This window comes from Oncorhynchus masou, chromosome 29 (assembly GCF_036934945.1).
Source record: "Oncorhynchus masou masou isolate Uvic2021 chromosome 29, UVic_Omas_1.1, whole genome shotgun sequence".
Taxonomy (NCBI): Eukaryota; Metazoa; Chordata; class Actinopteri; order Salmoniformes; family Salmonidae; genus Oncorhynchus; species Oncorhynchus masou.
In genome coordinates this window covers 26,981,361-26,998,251 of record NC_088240.1, presented here as the reverse complement: position 1 = coordinate 26,998,251, position 16,891 = coordinate 26,981,361, and the positions used below count along the sequence as shown (strand labels likewise).

Here is a 16,891-nt window from a genome sequence, read left to right as displayed (position 1 = left end):
CTAATAACGATCAAATATTTATAAAATATTTTTATCTGGACACACTTTTTCATATCGCTACTATGCAAGTACTATCGCTGCACCGTTTACACCTTCTGTATCCTGTGCATGTGACAAATAAACATAGATTTAATTTGATATAGCGTGTTTACCACATGGCCTCACATTTTCTCAAAAAGTGGGGTTACAAGTTTATCAGCATTCATTCAATGGCCATTTTCTCAAAAGTGGGGTTACAAGTTTATCAACTTTCAAAGCAAAATTACTTTCCCATTGTTCCTCAACTGCAGTGTATGATATACAATTTTCTAGCTCTGAGTCTCTACTTTTATCCAATGTAAAAAACACAATTTCAAATATCACATTACTTCTTACTAGTAAAACATTACTTGTTTGAGAAACATTACTAAGCATTCTCATCCACTTTGTTTTGTGTTTTTTTGGTGTAATTAATGAGAAAATATTTTGGCTGGTAAAAAATCTGAGTGGCCCCTGGATTATTGTATCTACCTGCTACAGTGGATGGTAGACAAAAAATGTTAAGTGTTATGGCAAGGACCTAAAACTACAAGTCTTAAATAGCAACCTATTACATATATAGTGCACTATTTTTAACCATGTCCCTGGCAGCTTATTCCCTATATAAGTGCACTACTTTTGACCAGAGCCCACTGGGTCCACTATACAGGGAATAGGCTGGGTGGCATTTGGGAAGCATCCTTAGGGTCTAGACAATTCAGCACAAAACTACAGAGATGTATTTATTTAACTTTTATTTAACTAATCAAGTCAGTTAAGAACAAATTATTATTTACAATGATGGCTTACCCCGGCCAAACCCAGACAGCGCTGGGAAAATTGTGTGCCGTTCTATGGGACTTCCAATCACAGCCGGATGTGATACAGGCTGGATTTGAACCAGGGACTGTAGTGACGCCTCTTGCACTGAGATGCAGTGCTTCAGACTGCTGCGCCACTCGAGAGCGAGTGTCTCCTTTCCACCCCATATTAATTGGAAGGTCCCTGTGTTTAGGTTGTCACATGACCTGGATTTAAACTTTATTTTAAGCCTTTCCCGAAATTAGAATTAGACCAAAAATAAAAGCAAATGTCATGAAAAGAAAATGAGACAGTTTGGTGAAAAATCTCTATAAATAAAGGTTAAACTCCAGGTCATGTGACATGATTAACCAAAACACAGGGCCTAAATAATAGGCTTCATATGGCTAATCATACTTATTGTACATATATCACCCTCCTCCCTGTGTTGGCCGGGACTGTTCTACCATGCCTAAAGCAGTACAATAGTCCCCCCACAGTTTACTGCAGGCCAGGCCACAGAAGACATGGTCATTATTAAGACTATTATGGAGGGTATAATAGGTGAAAATGGCAATAGGAGAGGTTGGTGCTATTACCACTTTTAATCAGGGTCCCTCTGCTACTCTTTAGTCTATTGCATAGTAAGACACCTATGATAGCAAAAAAAATATGATTTATCGCTTCATTCTAAGTAGTGTGCTAGTGTGGATATTGGGACAGAGCCCTGTAGTCTCCCCTTATTGCTTCATTCTAAGTAGTGTGCTAGTATGGATATTGGGACAGAGCCCTGTAGTCACAGAGCCTCACCTTGATTCCCACATAGTCAACGGGGATGATGGGGTTCTCCAGAGAAGGCAGAGCAGCCTCATCCTGGGGTTCACCCACCATGACCCGTGTAGCCACACTAATGAAGTCCACACCGATGGTCTTAGATACGAAGGGGAAGGAGCGTGATGCTCGCAGGTTACACTCTATCACCTGGCAGTGAGGAACGCACACACACATTTTCATTCTAAACCAGTACAGTTGGAAGAGGATGGGCCGAGCTACTATTACCATTAAGCACTTAGCGGCAACTGTAAAAAAGGCCCAATTTCATTGATTAATTGAATGATGTATCCTAACTATTTCCACACATCAAGCGTTGATTATTTGAATCAACTGTGTAGTGCTAGGGTAAAACCCAAAATGTGCACCCAGCGGGGGCCCCAGTAGTTTGGGAAAAACTGCTATAATGTGCTGTGAAAAGAGTATTACATCACCTCTTGCCTTAACATTTTATTTTTGTTGCTTTTACATGTTTATCGAATGCCTAAAATAAAATTTCAAGAAAGAAACTATGATCTTAATCTAGGATTTTTCTGCCATTTTAATCCGCTTAATCTTTTTCCCCCAAGTCCAAACAGTGTAAAAAATAAAATACATTAAATAAATCATTTTTGGGATGGAAAAGCACTTTCAGTGTAAACCAAATACAGTGCATTCAGAAAGTATTCAGCCTTATTCTAATTGATTAAATAAATAAAAATCCTTATCTACACACATTACCCCATAATGACAAAGCGAAAACAGGTTTTTAGAAAAAATAATGGACCTAATTTATTTTTTATAATATAATCCCTGATAACCAAAATAAAGGAGAATTGAAAACCCATAAAGCAATGGAATTTGTGGTTAAGAGCGGTTAAGAGTGTTGAACCAGTAACCGAAATATTGCTGGTTCAAATTCTCAAGCCGACTAGGCAAAAACATCTGTCGATGTGCCCTTGAGCGAGGCACTAATTGCTCCTGTAAGTGGCTCTGGATAAGGGTGTCTGCTAAATTACTATTATTTTTATGTTGAATACCAGTTTTAATTGTGTTATTATATTTGAGCAAAATAACACAACATTAGCCATGTCAAAACACACAGAATTGCAGGAAACTAGCTTAAAACTTCAAAGTTCTCTCAGCTCCATGGCAACTAACAGGAAATGTGCTTCAAAACTACAACATTATTTCTCAGCTGTGTGAGAAAAATGTCTCGATTTGCAGGAAATGTGGTTTAAACTGATAAACATTCTCAGCGCCATGGTGAAGTGTGTAAATTGCAGGAAATTGGCTTAAAAATGCAACAAACAAACAAAAATCCCGGTCGCGGCCAGTTGCGACAGAGCCTGGGCACGAACCCAGAGTCTATGGTGGCACAGCTGGCACTGCAGTACAGCGCCCTTAACCACTGCACCACCCAGGAGGCCTAGTTACAGTTTTGACTTAAATCGGTTTGAAAATCCATGCCAAGACTTGAAAATGGCTATCTAACAATGATCAACAATCAACTTGACAGAGCTTGAAGAATTTTTAAAAGAAAAATGTGCAAATATTGTACAATCCAGGTATGCAAAGGTCTTAACAGACTTACCCAGAAAGATCGCTGCCAAAGGTGATTCTAACATGTATTGACTGAAGGGTGTGAATATCTACGTAAATGACATAATTCTGTATTTAATTTTCATTAAATTATCAAACATTTCTAAAAACATGTTTTAACTTTGTCATTACTGGGTATTGTGTGTAGATGGCTGAGAATTCAGGCTGTTAACAACAAAATGTGGATTAAGTCATAGGGTATGAATACTTTCTGAAGGCACTGTATCCATCTTTTCATCTTTGGAATTCACTGTGACCACACCACACCGAGATTCTGTATTTCAATTCATGACCAAATTGCTTCTTTTTTTTTTTACGACTGTGAAAACGTCAAGTGATCATTTATAGCTTTCTCTAACGTATTCCGTCATGCGTCACACACACGCACACACACACTTACCATGACATCGTTGCCTTTCACTAGGAACTGAGTATTGAATGGACCAGAGATCTCAAACGCCTTAGCAATTTTCCGTGTGGCACTCTTCACCTGAGAGTAATGGAGGACAAATACTAAATATGAAGCTTCCATCAAAGACGAACCTATAACTCAGTATAAATTATTTACATATTCACAGCCTGGGCAATGGATTACAGTAGTGAAAAATCAATATAAACCACAGCCTAATAATGAATTCCCTGTCAGAAGTCAGTGATCCTAAATATAGGCAGGCCAACAGACTAACAGTCTAACAAATAAAATGTGGAAACTTTTCATAACGATGCACTTTTATGATTGATGTGAGACATGTTTTGAGTGAGTCAGCCCCTAGTAGGTGGATAAAAAAAACAGCATGATACACACACACACACACACACACACACACACACACACACACACACACACTGACCTTCTCTAAGGCCCCCTGGCTGATGCTCTGGGTAGGTAGCATGAGGGTGGCATCTCCAGAGTGGACCCCAGCATCCTCCACATGCTCTGTTATAGCATGGCACAGCACCTGAGAAGAGGTTATAACTAGTGCTGAGCGATTAACATAAATTATTATTTTCCGTTTTTTAAACAACTAATTGATCAACGTTGGATCAATTATTTGAACATTCGATTTTGTTCTGGGGGGGTTTTCTGTGAGATCAATGCAGTTTCTCTTGACAGAACTCAGATCAAGCCCGAACTGTGCAATGTAGTAGGGAGTTGTAGTTTCCAACAGGCCAATATTCTACATAGTTTAGCACAAAAAATGTGGTAATTAACTGAAATCCATTGTGCGCTTACTTGTCCGGTCTATGTGGGGCAGTCACAGAGAGGGAGGGTTTCCACTAGTTAGGCATCAGGTTAGCAGTGTGGTTAAGATTAGGGTTAGGTTTAAAATCACATTTTAAGAAGATAAAGTGTAGAAATATGCAGGCTTTATGACTATGTGGCTGTGGTAACTAGTGACAACCAAGAGGGAGGTATCTTTACCTGAAAATACATGAAGTCATACATGTATAACTAATGTATAAATGTATGCAGGCATGACTAAGTCGCTTTGGATAAAAGTGACTGCTAAATGGCATATATTATAAAAGTATGCCTTATTTACTTTGAAGAACTGCTAAAAATAGGGATTTTGTCAGACAGCAAAGACAGCAAAACTATAGAGATGAGAAGATGACTTTGAATTAAATAATAAATTCATCAAATAAAACAAATGTAATATATTATAGACAAAAATGTACATATTTTATTAAAGTAAATAAAATAAATGATGGTTAACAAGTGATAAGCAGTAATGGGCAGTCACTACCATAATGAGTCGTATTAATGGTTTTATTCTGTGTTGTTTCAGCCACAAGAGCATTGGTGAGTTTGGGCGATTAGGACCGGCTTGCAGTCTGCTTTTTCATGAAGCTCTCAACAACAGTTATTGTGCTGACGTTGCTTCCAGAATAGGGCTGTGGCGGTCACAAAATTGTCAGCTGGTGATCATCAAGCACATAACTGTCCGTCTCACGGTAATTGACTGTTAATTAACATAAACATATTTAGCATCTCCTGGCTTCCACACATAGTTACAAGCCATTTTAAAAAGTCTAATAAATCCATGTAATATAGCCTACACCTTCACAATAAATCCATTATTTATTTTAGACAGGTCTAAAGAAGCATGATATGGAGAAAATGTAGTTTATTTCAGAAGAAAAGAATAGCATACACGAGCTGTCCTTATGTTAGGTCCTGATGTGGCTATGCCAAATGGCTGTGGGCTACACTAGTTCATTCAGCAGACAACATTTGATTATAATTCTGTGGCATTATTTTATAGTATGAAGAATACAATTGAACAAAGCTGAATAAAATAAAGGAATAAAATAAAAGGATATTTTTTCCAAATGATTTGAAGGAGTGCGGACACGTGGCTATTCTGTGTTGAGTGGTTAACAAAGAAATAGGTTCTCCTTTATGCTTAATTTAGAGTTAAATGTAAACTTTACTTGTTCTACAAATGTTGGGCTATATGTTTGATTTTTAATACATTATAAGGCTGCAAGATAAGACTAATGATTATTTGAAAAACATCACTTGAAAGGCATGAGCTCTGCTGTACGCAGGCTGTACACACTACAATAGTCTCTCATTCACAATTTGACAAGCACTTGATAATGCCTCGAATTTCCCGGCGGCATCCCCTTTGTGGCCGTAATACACCCAATAAAAATGATCCATGCCTTTTGCGGCCCATAGTGCTGCGTTGTGCCCTTCTCCCTGAGTGTGCTGCGCAACCCGAATCGCCTCTCATTCACATGGCTCTCAGTCACGTGATTGGGTCTTTCTTACAGGCTACAAGTGAAGACATACACATCTGGGACACAATTGTGCGTGTTCTTATCCAATTCCAAGGTGCATATTGAAGATATTGGAAGAACTGACCACATTTACTTTGTCAGCCGACAAAGTGAATGGGCCTTACGAACAGCAAAAGCACTAGCCTATGTCAATCTTTTATCCTCCATAGTACAAAAGACAGCCTATTCTATTCTGTGTGATAAATAAATATTCCAAACATAGTCTGGGATAGTAGTGGGATGCGATAGATCCCAAATTATTACAAACACTAGCAATGTGCACATGGTAGTAGGCTATAAGCGCAAATGTTCCATTTTTATGGTGAAAATGATCTCTCCCAAACTTGAAACTCACAGACTGCTTACATATGCCAGTTAGGCTCTACGCCCATTGTAAAATGGATAAATGTGATTCATTTTAAGAAGATATTTGGCCACTTTAGTTGTGATACAATCCCATATCTAAAACATAGGCCCATGGGCTGGCGACAAGAGGTGTGCGACTATGATTAGAAAAAGTAGCGACTATGATTTAAAAAAAAAAGCATTGTTTCTTATGCTGGTCATCATTCACAAGTAATAATATATCAAGTGATGGGCCAATACTGTCACCCATCAGACTATTCTTGATTTAATCTTATCTTAACATATACTAAATAATATATATGTGTGACATTTGTTTTGATTTAGAATAGACCGTTATCATGCATCTGTATTGAAACAGGGGCAGCCGGAGAAAATAGATAGAAATGGAGGACGCTTTTCCCTGTGGTTTATTTTCATGCCAGCCAGGTAGGTTATACTCCCGTTGTAAAGCTAACAATGTGCTTAAAATTAGGAAAGTTGAGAAATAAGTATAGTAAGCCTAGCCTATAGAAAGCTGATGGGATCCTCATATTTTTATTAGCGGCCATCACTGCGTTTTCTCCCGCAATTGCATAGCCTATAGAAATGTTGTGCAACATGAGCTCATGGGCTCTCATGAAGTGTTTGATTAGATTTTCTAATACATTTGCATTGATGTCAGAGTGATTAGAGGGACAATAGAGTGCTGAGTACCAGGCAGTTAGCAAGTTTGGTAGGCTACTAATGACCAGCAGCAGCAAGAGAGCTTGGAGAAGCCTAATTACCGTGACAAACCGGTAATGTGGAATTTGACTGCGTTCATGACTCGTGACTGCTGGTGGCAGTAATACGGTCACCGCAACAGCCCTATTACAGAGGCAGTTTGGAACTAGGTAGTGAGTGTTGCAACCGAGGACAGACCATTTTTAAGCGCTTCAGCACTCGGTGGTCCCGTTCTGTGAGCTTGTGTGGCCTACCGTTGTTGGTCCTAGACGTTTCTACTTCACAATAACAGTACTTACAGTTTACCAGGGCAACTCTAGCAGGGCAAATATTTGACAAACTGACTTGTTGGAAAGGTGGCATCCTATGACGGTGCCATATTGAAAGTCACTGAGTTCTTCAGTAATAGCTGAATCCACTAATTTGAAGGGGTGTAACATGCAAAAGTAACACTATTATTTCAAGTCATCACGATAAGCAGCCCTTTTCACACAGTGTATAATGGAATTCATCAATAGATAAACTATATAATTGATAGCAGGTAATCCGTTAATATAAAACCTTAAATGGATGAATTGCTGAAAGGGCTCTGGTCAAAGGTAGTGGACTATAATCGGGAGCCATTTGGTACATAACATTTAACTCTCCCACCCCTTCCCCGTCCCACCAATCAAAAGGGAGTAGTGTTTCAATGAACTGCGTTGTCGTTAGTACATATTAAACCCCCGATAATTGCAGCACTCATTAGCAACACACTAATTGATGAACACACACAATCCGGAGGAACACACACTCTTGATAAAGCCTGTAGTTAATACAGGGGAATGCATATGGAGAGCACACGCGCGCATGCACACACACACACACTGAATAATGAGCCCTATTTGGCATTCAGTCAATGGATGGATCTGTAATGTGGGAGGAAAAAGAGAAGACAGACAAATACAGTGTCACACCCTGACCATAGTTTGCTTTGTATGTTTCTATGTTTTGTTTGGTCAGGGTGTGATATGAGTGGGCATTCTATGTTTGGCCTGATATGGTTCTCAATCAGAGGCAGGTGTGAGTCATTGTCTCTGATTGGGAACCATATTTAGGTAGTCTGTTTGGTGTTGGGTTTTGGTGGGGTGATTGTTCCTGTTCCTGTCTTGTGTTAGTTTGCACCAGTTTAGGCTGTTTCGGTTTTCACGTTACATTTATTGTTTTGTGTTGATTCGTGTTTCCTTTGTTTTTCATTAAACATGAATCTCAATAGCCATGCTGCATTTTGGTCCGACTCTCCTTCACCTATAGAAAATCGTTACTTCCAGAATATAAGGAAACCAGATATAATCTTTATAGCAGATTGAGAAATCCTTTGATACAGTATGCCTAGAATCTGTTTATGAGTGCCTTGATTTTTTAACTTTGGAGAATCTCTCATAAGATGGGTAAAGGTAATGTACAACAACCCTTTATGTAAAATAATCAACAACGGATACTTCTCTGAAAGTTTTGAGCTGTCAAGAGGTGTAAAACAAGGTTGCCCTTTATCATCATACCTATTTATTATGGCCTTTGAAGTGTTAGCGATAAAAGTCTGATGATAAAATTAAGAGACTAAATGATTCAAGTTATCTTGAGTCCTTCAACCTTGAAGGGCCTTATTGAGGACATGGAAAATGTATCAAATTTATCAGGGTTAAAAGCTAACTATGGTAAGTGTACTATATTACAGATTGGGTCTCTCTCTAAACACGGGACTTGTTATAGTCCCGTACCCCTTCAAACATTCAACCTCCAGCTGCGTACCCCCTCCAGCACCAGGGTCAGCGCACTGTCAAATGTTGTTTTTTGCCATCATTGTAAGCCTGCCACACACACACACACACCATACAATACATTTATTAAACATTAGAATAAGTGTGAGTTTTTGTCACAACCCGGCTCATGGCATGTGACAGAGCTCTTATAGGACCAGGGAACAAATAATAATAATCAATAATGTTGCTCTTTATTTAACCATCTTACATATAAAACCTTATTTGTTCATTGAAAATGGTGAATAACTCACCACAGGTTAATGAGAAGGGTGTGCTTGAAAGGATGCACATAACTCTGCAATGTTGGGTTGTATTGGAGAGTCTCAGTCTTAAATCATTTTCCACACAGAGTCTGTGCCTGTATTTAGTTTTCATGCTCGAGAATCCACTCTCACATAGGTACGTGGTTGCAAAGGGCATCAGTGTCTTAACAGCATGATTTGCCAAGGCAGGATACTCTGAGTGCAGCCCAATCTAGAAATCTGGCAGTGGCTTCTGATTAAATAAAATTTTCACAGAACCGCTCGTTGCAACTTAGATGAGGCTCTTCTGTTCAGATATCAGTAAGTGGACTGGAGGCAGGGCATGAAAGGGATAAAGAATCCAGTCGTTTGTGATTGTTAATGCAGACAAAGAAGAGCTCCAATTTCTTAATCATAGTCTCAATTTTGTCCCGCACATTGAATATAGTTGGAGTCCCTGTAATCCTAGATTCAGATCATTCAAGAGAGAAAAAACATCACTCAGATAGGCCAGTTGTGTGAGAAACTCGTCATCATGCAAGCAGTCAGACAAGTGAAAATCATGGCCCCTCGTTAACCAGTGTACTTCTGTATGTTGTAAAAGTGTTACATGGTCGCTGCCCATATCATTGCATAGTGCAGAAAATACACGGGAGTTCAGGGGCCTTGCTTTAACAAAATTAAACATTTTCACTCTAGTGTCCAAAACGTCTTTGAAGCTGTCAGACAATCCTTTGGCAGCAAGAGCCTCTCGGTGGATGCTGCAGTGTACCCAAGTGGCATCGGGAGCAACTGCTTGCACTCCACAATGTCTCTTTGTCATGGCTTTTGTCATCGCCATCGGTACAGATACCGACATATCTTGACCACCAAAGTCCATTTGATGTCACAAAGCTGTCCAGTACTTTAAACATATCCTCTCCTGTTGTCCTGGTTTCCAGTGGTTTGCAAAAGAGGATGTCTTCCTTAATTGACCCCCCATAAACGTAACTGACATACAGTGGGGCAAAAAAGTATTTAGTCAGCCACCAATTGTGCAAGTTCTCCCACTTAAAAAGATGAGGCCTGTAATTTTCATCATAGGTACAATTCAACTATGACAGACAAAATGAGAAAATAAATCCAGAAAATCACATTGTAGGATTTTTTATGAATTTATTTGTGAGACGCAACATGAAATGATGGCGGCGGATGAATGGCACGACAGTGGCCTCAGGATCTTGTCACAGTATCTCTGTGCATACAAATGACCATCAATAAAATGCCATTGTGTTCGTTGTCCGTAGCTTATGCCTACCCACCCATACTATAACCCCACCATGGGGCACTCTTCACATCAGAAAATCGCTCACACAAACGTCTCCTTACACGGTGTCTGCCATCTGCTCAGTACAGTTGAAACTGTGAAGAGCACAATTCCCCTGCCTGCCAGTGGCCATCGAAGGTGAGCATTTGCCCACTGCAGTAAGTTACGACGCCAAACTGTAGTCAGGTCAAAACCCTGGTGAGAACGACGAGCTCGCAGATGAAGAAGTGAAGAAGCTGGATGTGGAAGTCCTGGGCTGGTGTGGTGTGGTTACACGTGGTCTGCAGTTGTGAGGCCGGTTTGACATACTGACAGATTCTCTAAAAATAAGTGGGAGATGGCTTATGTTAGAGAAATTAACATTCAATTCTCTGGCAACAGCTCTGGTGGACATTCCTGCAGTCAGCATGCCAATTGCACGCTCCCTCAAAACTTGAGACATCAGTGGCATTGTGTTTTGTGACAAAACTGCACATTTTAGGGAGACCTTTTGTTGTAACCAGCACAAAAAAGGAGAAATGCTCACCGATAGGGATGTAAACTAATTTGTGTGCAAAATCTTTTGTACGCATGGAAAAAAACTGGGATCTTTTATTTCAGCACATGAAACAAACTCTATACATGTTGCGTCTATATTTTGTTCAGTGTACAGTACCAGTCAAAAGTTTGAACACACCTACTCCTTCAAGGGTTTTTCTTTATTTTTTCTATTTTCTACATTGTAGAATAGTGAAGCCATCATAACTATGAAATAACAAATGGAATCACGTAGTAACCAAAAAAGTGTTTAACAACTCCAAATATATTTTATATTTGAGATTCTTCAAAGTAGCCACCCTTTGCCTTGATGACAGCTTTGCACTCTCTTGGCATTCTCTCAACCAGCATCATGAGGTAGTCACCTGGAATGCATTTCAATTAATAGGTGTGCCTTGTTAAAAGTTAATTTGTGGAATTTCTTTGCTTCTTATCAACATGTTTGAGCCAATAAGCTGTGTTATGACAATGTAGGGTGGTTTACAGAAGAAAGCCCTATTTGGTAAAATACCAAGTCCATATTATGACAAGAACAGCTTAAATAAGAAAAGAGAAACGACAGTCCATCATTACTCTAAGACATGAAGGTCAGTCAATCAAGAACATTTCACTCAACATCAACTGTTCAGTGGAGACTGCGTGATTCAGGCCTTCATGGTCGAATTGCTGCAAACAAAACACTACTAAAGGACACAAATTATGATGAGTCCAAATTTGAGATTTTTGGTTCCAACCGCTGTGTCTTTGTGAGACGCAGAGTAGGTAAACGGATGATCTCTTCATGTGTGCTTCCCACCGTGAAGCATGGAGGAGGTGGTGTGACGGTATGGGGGAACTTTGCTGGTGACACGGTCTGTGATTTATTTAGAATTCAAGGCACACTTGAGTGAATTTTGGCCCATTCCTCCTGACAGAGCTGGTGTAACTGAGTCAGGTTTGTAGGTCTCTTTGCTCGCACACGCCTTTTCAGTTCTGCCCACAAATATAGGTTTGAGGTTAGGGCTTTGTGATGGCCACTCCAATACCTTGACTTTGTTGTCTTTTAGCCATTTTGCCACAACTTTGGAAGTATGCTTGGGGTCATTGTCCATTTGAAAGACCCATTTGCGACCAAGCTTTATCTTCCTGACTGATGTCTTGAGATGCTGCTTCAATATATCCACAATTTTCCTTCCTCATGATGCCATCTATTTTGTGAAGTGCACCAGTCCCTGCAGCAAAGCATCCCCACAACATGATGCTGCCACCCCCATGCTTCATGGTTGGGATGGTGTTCTTCGCGTTTGCAAGCCTCCCCCTTTTTCCTCCAAACAAAATGGTTATTATGGCCAAAAAATTATATTTTTGTTTCATCAGACCAGAGGACATTTTCCAAAAGTACCATCTTTGTCCCCATGTGCAGTTGCAAACCGTAGTCTGGCTTTTTTATGGCAGTTTTGGAGAAGTGGCTTCTTCCTTGCTGAGTGGCCTTTTAGGTTATGTTGATATAGGCCTCATTTAACTGTGGATATAGATTATTGTACCGGTTTCCTCCAGCATCTTCACAAGGTCCTTTGCTGTTGTTCTGGGACTGATTTGCGCACCAAAGTATGTTCATCTCTAGGAGACAGAACGCATCTCCTTCCTGAGCGGTATGACGGCTGCGTGGTCCCACGGTGTTTATACTTGCGTACTATTGTTTGTACAGATGAATGTGGTACCTTCAGGCGTTTGGAAATAGCTCCCAATGATGAACCAGATTTGTGGAGGTCTACAATTGTTTTTCTGAGGTCTTGGCTGATTCTTTAGATTTTCCCATGATGTCAAGGCCTTGAAATACATCCACAGGTACACCTTCAATTGACTCAAATGATGTCAATTAGCCAATCAGAAGCTTCTAAAGCCATGACACAATTGTCTGGAATTTTCCAAGCTGTTTAAAAAGGCACAGTCAACTTAGTGTATGTAAACTTCTGACCCACTGGAATTGTGATAGTGAATTCTAAGTGAAATAATCTGTAAACAATCGTTGGGAAAATTACTTGTGTCGTGCACAAAGTAGATGTCCTAACTGACTTGCAATAACTATACTTTGTTAACAAGAAATTTGTGGAGTGGTTGAAAAATGAGTTTTAATGACTCCAACCTAAGTGTAAACTTCCGACTTCTAATGTATGTGGGAACTCCATCAAGACTGTTGGAAAAGCATTCCTCAAGAAGCTGGTTGAGAGAATGTGAAGAGTGTGCAAAGCTGTCATCAAGGCAAAGGGTGGCACTTTGAAGATCTAAAATATATAATTTGATTTGTTTAACACTTTTTTGGTTACTACATGATTCCATACGTGTTATTTCATAGTGTTGATGTCTTCCCTATTATTCTACAATGTAGAGAATAGTCAAAATAAAGAAAAACCCTTGAATGAGCAGGTTTTTCCAAACTTTTGACTGGTAATGTATATTGAATGTTTATGTTTTACACCAGGTCCTCCAACCAGAGGAGGGGGTGGTAGAGTAAAAAAAGTGGGATCAGAAATTATGCAAGTAATGTTGTTTGATGGACTCATCTGTAAGCTAGTTTTTGTCTAAAAGAGACAGACTGAAACAAAGAGGGATATATACAAAAGAGAAAAAAAAGGGAGAGGAGGAGAAGAAGAAGATTACCATGTATATAGAACATATGACTACTCTTTCCTTGATAGTTGTTAGGATTTAGGCTACAATCAGAAATCTAAACATGTCCATACAGGGTCTCAATCATATATAAGCACAGCTGAGCGGTCAAAACTTCAGTATTTATTAAATGTATTGCATTGGATCCATCCATGTGTGGCTTTTTTTCTTAATCGTGTTTCAACATTAAAATATTACAAAGGCAGATCCAATTTAGACACATGAAACTAAGGGAATAATGATGAGCTCTTCTGGTTGAACTAAGGCTTATATACCCATACCGATCTACCTGGCACCATGTTAACTTCTTAACCAATCCCTAGCTTTGACATGTCTAATAAGGCCTCTTAAGCGGTTGTTGTCGTGATGTCGGAGGTGGAACTGCTTTAGAGCTGTCAAATCCACAAGCAGCTCCTGGCATTATGCCACTGGAATGAACATTGGAATGTGACATGTACTCTACACCTCGATTAGGCTGATAGAAATCCTCATTATTTAGTTTCATTATTTTCTTTACAGCACAAAAATATAAAATCAACATGTAGTGTTGGTTCCATGTTTTAGGAGCTGAAATAAAAGATTGCAGAAATGTTCCATTTGCAAAAAAAGCATATTTTTCAGAAATGTTGTGCTCAAATGAATTTACATCCCTGTCAGTGAGCATTCCTCCTTTTCCAACCACCCGACAGGTGTGGCATATCAAGAAGCTGATTAAACCGCATGATCATTACACAGATGCACATTGTGCTGTAAACAATAAAAGGCCACTCTAAAATGTAAAGTTTTGTCACAACTCAATGCCATAGAAGTCTCAAGTTGAGCAAGCATGCAATTGGCATGCTGACTGCAGGAATGTCCACCAGAGCTGTTGCCAGATAATTTTATGTTAATTTCTCTACCATAAGCCATTTCAAACGTTGTTTTAGAGAATTTGGCAGTTCGTCTAACCAGCCTCACAACCGCAAACCATGTGTAACCACGCCAACCCAGGACCTCCGCATACGGCTTATACACCTGCGGGATCGTCTGACACTAGTCACCCAGACAGCTGATGAAACCTGTGGGTTTACACAAGAATTTCTGCACAAACTGTCAGAAACCGTCTCAGGGAAGCTCATCTGCGTGCTCGTCGCCCTCACCAAGGTCTTGACCTGACTGCAATTTGGCGTCGTAACCGGCATCAAAGGGCAAATGATCACATTCATTGGCAACTGGCACGCTGGAGAAATGGGCTCTTCACGGATTAAGCCAAGGTTTCAAACTGTACCGGGCAGATGGCAGACCGCGTGTACGGCGTCATGTGCGAAGGTGGGAAGTGGCAGGACACAATGCAAATAGTCCGGGTAGCCATTTGATTAGTTATTCAGTAGTCTTATGGCTTGGGGGTAAAAGTTGTTGAGAAGCCTTTTGGTCCTAGACTTGGCGCTCCGGCACCGCTTTCCATGTGGTAGCCGAGAGAACAGTCTATGACTGGAGTGGCTGGGGTCGTTGACAACTTTTAGGCCTTCCTCTGACACCGTCTGATGTAGAGGTCCTGGATGGCAGGCAGCTTAGCCCCAGTGATGTACTGGGCCGTACACACTACCCTCTGTACTGCTTTGCGGTACCAGGCAGTGATGCAGTGATGCAACCAGTCAAGATGCTCTCGATGTTGCAGCTGTAGAACCTTTTGAGGATCTGAGGACCCATACTGAATCTTTCAGTCTCCTGAGGGGGAATAGGTTTTGTCATGCCCTCTTCACAACTGTCTTGGTGTGTTTGGACCATGATAGTTTGTTGGTGATGTGGACACCTAGGAAATTGAAGCTCTCAACCTGCTCCACTACAGCCTTGTTGATGAGAATGGGGGGGGGGGGGGGGTGCTTTGTCCTCCTTATCATGTAGTCCACAATCATCTCCTTTGTCTTAATTACGTTGAGGGATAAGTTGTTATTCTGGCACCACCCGGCCAGGTCTCTGACCTCCTCCCTATAGGCTTTCTCGTCGTTGATCAGGCCGACCACTGTTGTGTCATCTGCAAACTTAATGATGGTGTTGGAGTTGTGCCTGGCCATGCAGTCGTGGGTGAACAGGGAGTACAGGAGGGCATTAAAGTCCCTGGCAACTAGGAGCGCTGCCTCTGGGTGAGTGGTTTCCTGTTTGCTTATTTCCTTATACAGCTGACTCAGTGTGGTCTTAGTGCCAACGTCCGTCTGTGGTGGTAAATAAACAGCCACGAAAATAATAGATGAACTCGCTTGGCTGTGGTCTACAGCTTATCATGAGATACTCTACTTCAGGCGAGCAAAATCTAGAGACTTCCTTAGATATCCTGCACCAGCTGTCGTTTACAAACGTACACTCCATCTTACCGGAGTGGGTTGTTCGGTCTAGCCGGTGCAGCGTATATCCCGCTAGCTGAATGTTTTACACGTCGTCATTCAGCTACGATTTTTGATGTCCCGTTGGTAGGATATTCGTGATCGTACCTCGTCTAATTTATTGTCCAATACGTTAGCCAGTAATATTGATGGTAAGGGCAGATTTCCCACTCACCGTTGGCAGATCCTTACGAGGCTCCCCGCCCTGTGTCCTCTATACCTGCGTCTCTTTCTCTTGCCAATGACGGGGATTTCGACCTTGTCGGGTGTCTGAAGTACATTATGTGCATCTTCGTCTAATCTGAGGTGAGTGATCGCTGTCCTGATATCCAGAAGCTATTTTTTGCCGTAAGATACAGTGGCAGAAACATTATGTACAAAATAAGTTACAAAAACTGGAGAAAAAAAAAACACATAACAGCACAATCGGTTAGGCGCCTGGAAAACGGCTGCCATTTCTTCCGGCGCCATTGTACAGGTTTGATCACCACAGTTCGTCAGCACCCAGCAGGTGTTCATGTCAATGGTCGTGTTGGTCTATCTTCCCTCGTACAGTATGTGAGTGAGTGAGTGGTCAAATCTAAGGCTTTATTGGATCAAAGGTCAATGGAGAACATTATTATGCAGTTTCTTTTAAGAACTGGCCTCAAAATGTTCTAAAAAGGTTAATTGACTCCAAAATAAGTTTCAGTAGTCTTTACACAACCTACAAAACATCCCAGGATTTTTGAAATTTGTTTTCCCCCACTCATCTTTCAATTGAATATATTCCATTTCCACTGTCTGTCTGATATGTATCTGCCAATCCTCTGTTCCTTTCAAAGCAGCTGTAATATGTTTCCCTGCTGATAGGATGGGAGTAATGATCTAGTGTCTACTTAGGTTGCATCCTAAAATAGTGCCCTACCT

General features: G+C 40.5%; 1 protein-coding gene across 1 annotated transcript in view; it reads right to left on the bottom strand.

Annotated features, from left to right (window-relative positions):
• Nucleotides 1-16,891, bottom strand: part of cps1 (carbamoyl-phosphate synthase 1, mitochondrial) — an 88,444-nt gene that overhangs the window by 23,648 nt on the left and 47,905 nt on the right. Inside the window, exons 30-32 of the mRNA XM_064944422.1 lie at nucleotides 4,083-4,190; nucleotides 3,632-3,721; nucleotides 1,630-1,800 (exon numbers count right to left, since the gene is read on the bottom strand). Coding sequence (XP_064800494.1) covers nucleotides 1,630-1,800; nucleotides 3,632-3,721; nucleotides 4,083-4,190 — 369 coding nt within the window. The remainder of the gene's footprint in view (nucleotides 1-1,629; nucleotides 1,801-3,631; nucleotides 3,722-4,082; nucleotides 4,191-16,891) is intronic.